Source organism: Lichenostomus cassidix, chromosome 3 (assembly GCF_008360975.1).
Source record: "Lichenostomus cassidix isolate B80296 chromosome 3, HeHo_3.0, whole genome shotgun sequence".
Classification (NCBI taxonomy): Eukaryota; Metazoa; Chordata; class Aves; order Passeriformes; family Meliphagidae; genus Lichenostomus; species Lichenostomus cassidix.
The window spans coordinates 4,574,797-4,582,085 of NC_139483.1; the positions used below are offsets into that span (position 1 = coordinate 4,574,797).

Sequence of the window (7,289 nt, forward strand, 5' to 3'; positions counted from 1 at the left end):
CAAGTTTGCTCCATCGTTTCCTGGCCTGAGTTGGGATAAATTGGATGAGGAGCAGCTGAGGGAGCTGGGCATGTTGGAAAAAAGGAGGACTGGGGAGGGGGGATCCCATTCCCTACAACTCCCTGACAGGAATAAGGTAGGAATTGGGCTCTGCTCCCAGGGAATAAAAGACAGGATTAGAGGAAATGGCCTCAGGGGAGGTTTAGGTTGGATATAGGGAAAACTTTTCTCCCAGAGCAATGGTGGAATCCCTATTCCCAGAGGGATTTAAAACCATGTGGATGTGGCACTTGGGGACATGGATCAGTGGTGGCCTTGGGGGTGCTGGAATAACACTGGATTCCATAACCTTAGAGGGCTTTTCCAACTTCAGCCATTCCATGATTCCATGATTCTATTACTCTATGATCCCATGATTCCATTACTCTTTGATTCCATGATTCTATGATTCCATGACCTGGGCTGAGCTGCTGCCAGGGATGTCTTGGCACAAAGATTCCCTGGATCCCTCTCATCCAAAACAAAAGACGGAATTTCCTCCCATTTTTACTCCTCGCACCCCCAATTCCAGCGGAGGCTCCGGTTTGGGATGAAATTCCCGGTGGGTTTGGATGTGGGGCCAGGCTGGGCTGGTCCCCACCTCTCCATGGCCGGAATCCCAGGATGCAGAGCCGCAGTGCTTGGGGATCCAGCGGGAAGGAGCCGGGGGGGCCCTGCAGCGCTGGGAATGAGCGCCGGGAAGGCGGGAATGCGCGGCAGGAATGCGGGATGCGTTGCCGAGGCAACCATTCCCTTTCCATCTCCTGCCTCCCCACCCCGAGGCATCCGCGGGGGGATGTGAGGGCGGGCTGCGGGATTCGGGATGCGGGATTTGGGATGCGGGGGGGGAAGGTGAGGGGTGGGATCGGGCTGCCGATCCCGCCCTCCGCAGCGCCGGGAAGGAGCCGCTGGAGCGGGAATGCTCCAGCCGGGAGCCGCAGGACAGCGCAGCCCGGCGGGAGGAGGGCGGAGGGCACTGCGCTGTTTTCCAGCGGAAACCCTGGAGCGGAAAGTTGCGCTGCGTTCCTTTTTTCATGGAAAGCCGATGCCTGCGGCGTAGGGATGCGGGAGAGGGAGAGGATCCCGCGGGTCCATCCCTGCTCCATCTTTCGCTTTAAAAGGTCCGGATATTCCCGGTCATCTGATCCAGGTCAAACAGGACTTTCCGTCGGCGACGGATCCCACAGGAGCATCTTCCTGTCACCTATCTTTTCCAACATTCCCCCAGCGGCTGCTTCCCCCCGGGAGGAAGGCGTGAGGCTCCTTCAATCCCTGGAATACTGAGAGGTAAAATACTCCCGGCTCGCTTTCTCCTTCGCAGGCAGGGTGAATGAAATCCTGGGATTTGCGGGGGCTCCTTAAGGTGGATGGCGTTGATTCCCAGGCCGTGTTGGGATTGATTCCCAGGCCAGGTTGGGATGGATTCCCAGGCCGGGTTGGGATGTATTCCCAGGCCGAATTGGGATCGATTCCCAGGCCGGGCTGGCATTGATTCCCAGGCCATCCCACCTGGTTTGAGGAGCCCCACGCAGGGCTAATGCCCATCCCACAGCCCACGAGATCCCAAGGAAATGGGATGCTGCAGCCCTTGGGAATGACGTGGAGGTGTCCTGGCAGGGAGGGGATCGATCCCAGGAAGGGAGTCAGGGGGTGGCAGACGGAGGTTCCCAATCCACGGGGAATGAGGGGACTGGGATTTCCAAGCACCGCGGCTCTCACCTCGTTCTCTCATCCCTGTGCCCTGCCCGCAGGCCGCTCCCATTCCCGGCGCTCTCCCGTCCATGGATCACCTCCCGCCATGAGCGCGGAAGCCGAGCAGCTCCTGGCGGATGGAATTCCCCTCTGGAGCATCTCCAGCTGGGCCAGCTCCGAGCCGCCCCCCAACAGCAGCGCGGCGGGCGAGGCGGGAATCCCGGAGCGCGGCGGGAACGCGCTGGGAATCGCGGGAATGGTGGCTCTCCAGTGCACCTACGGCCTGCTGTGCCTGCTGGGGCTGCTGGGCAACGCGCTGGTCATCTTCGTCATCCTGCGCTACGCCAAGATGCGCACGGCCACCAACATCTACCTGCTCAACCTGGCCATCGCCGACGAGCTGCTGATGCTCAGCGTGCCCTTCGCGGCGGCGGCGGCGGCGCTGCGGCGCTGGCCCTTCGGCCGGGCGCTCTGCCGCACCGTGCTGGGCGTGGACGGCCTCAACATGTTCGGCAGCGTCTTCGTGCTGGCCGTGCTCAGCCTGGACCGCTACATCGCCGTGGTGCACCCGCTGCGCGCCGCCTCCTACGGCCGCCCGCGGGTGGCCAAGCTGGTCAACGCCGCCGCCTGGCTGCTGGCCCTGCTGGCCGCCTCGCCCATCCCGCTGTTCGCCGGCACGCCGGTGGCCCGCGACGGCCGCGCCGTGGCCTGCAACCTGCTGTGGCCCAGCCCGGCGTGGGCGGCCGCGTTCGTGGCGTACAGCAGCGCGCTGGGCTTCGTGCTGCCCGTGGCGGCCATGGCGCTGTGCTTCGCGCTGCTGGCCGCCAAGCTGCGGGCGGCGGCGCGGGGCGAGGGCTGGCAGCGGCGGCGGCGCTCCGAGGGCCAGCTGACGAGGCTGGTGGCCACCGTGGTGGCCGCGTTCGTGCTGTGCTGGCTGCCGTTCTACGTGGTGCAGCTGCTGAGCCTGCTGCTGCCCGGGCGGCTGCACGCCGGCGCGCACGGCGCCTCGCTGCTGCTCAGCTACTCCAACTCGTGCGCCAACCCCATCCTCTACGGGCTGCTCTCCGACAATTTCCGCCGCTCCTTCCACGGCGTGCTGCGCCGCTGCCGCCACGCCGGCCCGTGCTGCTGCCGCCGCGCCGGGGACGGCGGCGGAGGCGACGGCGAGGACGAGGAGGAGCCGCTGGATTACCGCGCGACGCCCCGCGGCGACAAGGGCTGCGTGTGTCCCCCGCTGCCCTGCCCGCAGGAGCCCCCGCGCCCCCAGCCCTGCTGCGCGCCCGGAGCGCTGCTCCCCAAAACCACGCCCTTCTAGGGGACCCCGAAGGTCGGGGGTGAAAGGGGATCGCGGATGGAGAGGGCCCGGCGTGGGCCGCCCTCCGAAATAAAAAGCCATAAGACTGGCCTGGGATGGAGTGAATTCCGTGGATCGAGTGGTTATTGCCGTTATCCCGGCAGCCGGGAGCCCAGAGCGGGGATGGGGGCGATCCCAAAATGTTATGGAACACGTGTCTCTCCTGATGGATAAATAATAAATCCCCATTTCTTCCCGAGAGACAGGGAAAAAAACCCAAAGCCCATCTGCTGTGCTGCATCTGCGGCAGAATGAGATCCCATCGTACACACCTCCCCCCCAAAATCCCCAGGATTTTGGCACACCCAGGACCAGATTTCCACAAGAAAAGACAGGAGAACCACATTTTGGTGAACTTGAAGCCCCCGGGTGAGGAACAGCACTGAGGTCCCATGGGATGAGCCACTTCCATCTTATTTGGGGTTTAACTTTGTCCTTGGAATGTTATCCGTGTGGTCCATTATTTATGATTCATTCCTCCCATTTTAATCCCACTGGGGAAGTAACCAGGGGCGAATGTTTTCATCCCAGTGCTGCCCTGAATGCCCCGGGGTTTTCCCGGATTTCCGGAGGAATTCTTGGGAAGGGGAGAAAGAACATTCCCTGAGCAGTTCCTCTAATCCAGACTGGCAAAGCTTTATTGGTGTCCACGCAGGATCTCCACGTGGCAATTCCATCACGCAGGGTAAAATTCCCATAAATAAATAAGGATTTACAAACATTTCGGAAGCGCGGGGTGAGGAGGGGGGGAGAGGGAATAAACCAGAGAATGCCGGGAATTCTGGAATTCAGAATCCCTACACACTGGAAGGCTGTAGAAGGAATTTGTGATAAGATAAAACTCCCACAGTAGGAATTCGAGATAAGGGGGAATGGAGGAGTTTTTGGGAGTGTGGGGGCAAAATCTTCCCACGAGACACCAGAGGGTGACCAGGAAAAACAGCCCGTGGGATAAGGGAAAGATCCATGGGAAGCAGATCCTGCAGGTGGGATGATGCCTTTTATCAAGGTCTTCCCACTCTGAACCCTTCTCCTTCCTTTCCCTTCCTTTTCCTTGGATATTTTCCCAAGTGACACCTTTATGTTTTGACATCTCTCTATTTCTGGGTAATCATGGAGAATCAAAACAGCTCCATCCCTCCCACTGCAGCCAAATTGTCCTAAAATAAACCTGGCACATCCATAGATTTACAGCCGTCATTCCATGTGGTTTCACTTTAATCCATCCCAAGGGATCCATGGACACGACCCTCAGTTATCCGGCTTTCGGGATAACGACCTCTTAGGGAAACTACAATTCCTACAATGCCTCTCTTTTGATTTTCCTGGGAATTCGCAGCGGAGGTCTAGCATTCCAGGGGGTATGCTGCGTGCTAGGAAGTTTATAGGGTGGGAAGGGGGGATGTGGGGGAACAGAACTCCCTGGCTCTGATCCCAGGCTTCCAAAACTTCCACTGCTCTGGGATAATATTTCACCGGCATAAAGCTGTCAGCGCCTGCTCCGACATTCCCGCTCCGACAGCCGCCCGAGCAGGACCCCCCTTGGCTCCCTAGGGAAAGATGGAGCTGGAAAAACAGAATTTCCAGAATTTCCCTCGATCCGTGGCTGGGAATGAGCAGTGCACAGGATTCTGCCCCGTGGGAATGTTTTGCCTTGAGATAGAGTCAGCCCTGGATGAGAGAAAACGGGAAATTTCTGTGGGCAGGAAAGGTCATAAAAATACCCCCAAACCAACAGTTTAAGGCAACGACAGTGGAAAATCAGGGAAGGAATTGGATGCGGCTCTGCAGCACTGCAAACTTTTCCTACAAAACTCACCCCGGCAGCCCTGGTGTCTCCATTTAACCCCCACATCCCGCAAAAAGCAACGAGAGGGAACGGGAATCAGGGATTTGAGCCCCTTCTCGGGGACACTGAGCTGTCACCAGGGACTAAAGGTGACAAGTGCTTCCCAAAACATCTTTGCTCCTTCTCGCATCACCCCTCAAAACCAACCCCATCCCGAAGAGAAGTAGGAGCCCCCCAGCTCGGGAAAACCATCCTCTCCAGCCCGGCACACAATTCCCGGAGGAGGGATTGGGGTCCAGGTGTCCTTCCACAGTCCCCACCTTGGTCACACGGGGCTCTCATCCCACGGATTCAAAGTCATTTCCACACGGAGCCGCCCCTCCTGGGTTTTATCTTGCGGTTTTCCCGACCGCCGGCTCGGGAAAAGGAAAGCTGAACTCCAAGGAAGAAGGAACGGAGCAGAGATGGAGCAGCCTCTGCGTGCTCTTCTTCCCCCTCTCTCCGGCACCAGCATTCCAAGAGCCGGCTGGGAAGCAGGGAGTATTTTGGGGAGCGGGGTGATCACAGCTTTTCCCGAATTATCATTAAAAAATTCCAACAGGGAGGCCGGGGGAAGGGGAATAAACGTCACCCAGTTCCACCTCCCGCTGTCCGCCCTGCCCGCTGTCCCTACGGTTTCTGCTCGGAGGGCACCGGCTGCAGTCCGAGCTCCTTCTCCTGGGGGCCGCTGTACTTGTAATCCATGGAGCCGTGCGAGTGGCAGCCCTTCCTGCCCAGGTGGAAGCCCAGAGCCAGCAGGGCCAGCAGGCTCAGCAGGGCACCCGCGGCGATGCCCACCAGCACCCCGGGGTGCAGCAGCCCGGCTTTCGGAGGGGCTCGGCTGGGCATGGGCTCCAAATCCCCCGAGAACACTTCCTCGCCATCCCCATCCGGGAGGAGCTTGCAGTCGATGCCGCGGAGCTCGTAGCCGGGGGGACAGTGGCACTGGAAGCTGCCGGGGATGTTGGTGCAGTTGAACTGGCAGTGCCCGCTGTCGCACTCGTCCAAGTCGACGCACATCTTGTCGTCGTCGTCCAGCACGAAGCCCTCGGGGCACTCGCAAGCCCCGACGGTGTCGCACACTGCCGGGCACTGGCTGGCGTCGCAGTGCAGGCGGCAGCGGGTGGGGTCCAGCGGGTGCACGGCGTAGCCGGGGCGGCAGGCGCAGCGGTAGCCCTGGGCCAGCTCCTCGCAGAGCTGCCGGCACGGCGCGGCGTAGCAGGACGGCAGCGGCTGGCAGTGCCCGTCCACCATCCAGTAGCCGGCGTGGCAGCGGCACTCGAAGCCGCCCTGGGTGTTCACGCACTCCTGCTCGCACAGCCCGGGGTCGCCGGCGCAGTCGTCGATGTCCTCGCAGCTGCTGCCGTCAGCGCCCAGCCGGTACCCGACGGAGCACATGCACACGAAGGAGCCTTCGGCCACCACGCAGTGGTGCTGGCACTGCGCGCCCTCGCAGGGCGAGCGGCAGCCGCGCCCGTCCGCGGCCAGCAGCGATCCCTCGGGGCAGGAGCAGCGCGGCCTTCCGCCTTCCTCCCCGCACGTCCCCGCGCATCCTCCGCCGGACAGCTCGCAGGGCCAAGCTCCCGGCGCGTGGTGGCCCCAGCGCGGCCCCGCGCCGCTGTCGTCCTCCTCGCAGCGCAGCTCCAGCCCCAAGTCAGGGATGAACGCCGAGCTGCGCGGAGGCAGCGCCAGGAACTCCGCTCCGCGGGCGCCGAAGGGGGTGGCGTAGGTGACGGAGACGCCGTGCGGGGCGGCCAGGCGGGGACAGCTGCCGCCGTAGCTGTACTGGCAGAGGAAGCCGTCGGCCGCTTCCTCGCAGCGCCGCTCCTCCCAGCGCAGCTCCCGGGACACGGTCACGCAGAGCTCGCCGCAGCGCCGCTCCGACGGCGCCCAGTTGGTGTAGTCGGTGTTGCGGTCGCCGGTGACCCAGCGGAAGCCGCGGAGCCACTGCGAGGGCTCGGTGCAGCCCACCGAGGATGGCAGCGACAGCCCGAGCCAGAGCCGCCCCTCGCGGTTCTGCAGCAGCAGCGAGATCGCCTCCTCGGCCACGGTGGAGCGCACGGTCATGAGGTGCCCCCCGCCCCGCTCGCAGCCCTCGCTGGCGGCGGAGAAGGGCCGGGAGTCCCAGAACACGGCGAAGCACTCGTGCTCCACGCACTGCGTGCCCGCGGGGGACAGCGACGGCTCCCCCGGCCGGGCCAGCGCCAGCGCAGCCGTCCCGAGCAGCAGCAGCGGCAGCAGCGGCCGCATGGCCCGCGGAGGGGGCGGCCGGCGGCGCCGCCGAGCTGTGCATGGACCGCTCCGCCCGGCCGCCCCCTTTATAGCTGCCCCGGCGGGGGAAGGAAGCGCCGCCGGGGCCGCTAGCGATTGCGGCGG

At 62.7% G+C, this 7,289-nt stretch overlaps 2 protein-coding genes across 2 annotated transcripts; one reads left to right on the forward strand and one right to left on the reverse strand.

Annotated features, from left to right (window-relative positions):
• Positions 1-621: 621 nt before the first annotated feature.
• SSTR4 (somatostatin receptor 4) lies at positions 622-3,151 on the forward strand. Its single transcript, XM_085054107.1, has 3 exons — positions 622-837; positions 1,161-1,326; positions 1,791-3,151. Exon 3 carries the CDS (start codon positions 1,838-1,840, stop codon positions 3,044-3,046), a length of 1,209 nt encoding a protein of 402 aa, XP_084910233.1. The 5' UTR covers positions 622-837; positions 1,161-1,326; positions 1,791-1,837; the 3' UTR covers positions 3,047-3,151.
• Positions 3,152-3,700: 549 nt separating this feature from the next.
• THBD (thrombomodulin) lies at positions 3,701-7,289 on the reverse strand. Its single transcript, XM_085054106.1, has one exon. The coding sequence runs from the start codon at positions 7,161-7,163 to the stop codon at positions 5,544-5,546; it is 1,620 nt and encodes a 539-aa protein (XP_084910232.1). The 5' UTR covers positions 7,164-7,289; the 3' UTR covers positions 3,701-5,543.

Coding starts and splice junctions, on each gene's coding strand:
- SSTR4 (XM_085054107.1), top strand. CDS start 1,838: ATGAGCGCGGAAGCCGAGCAGCTCCTGGCGGATGGAATTCCCCTCTGG.
- THBD (XM_085054106.1), bottom strand. CDS start 7,163: ATGCGGCCGCTGCTGCCGCTGCTGCTGCTCGGGACGGCTGCGCTGGCG.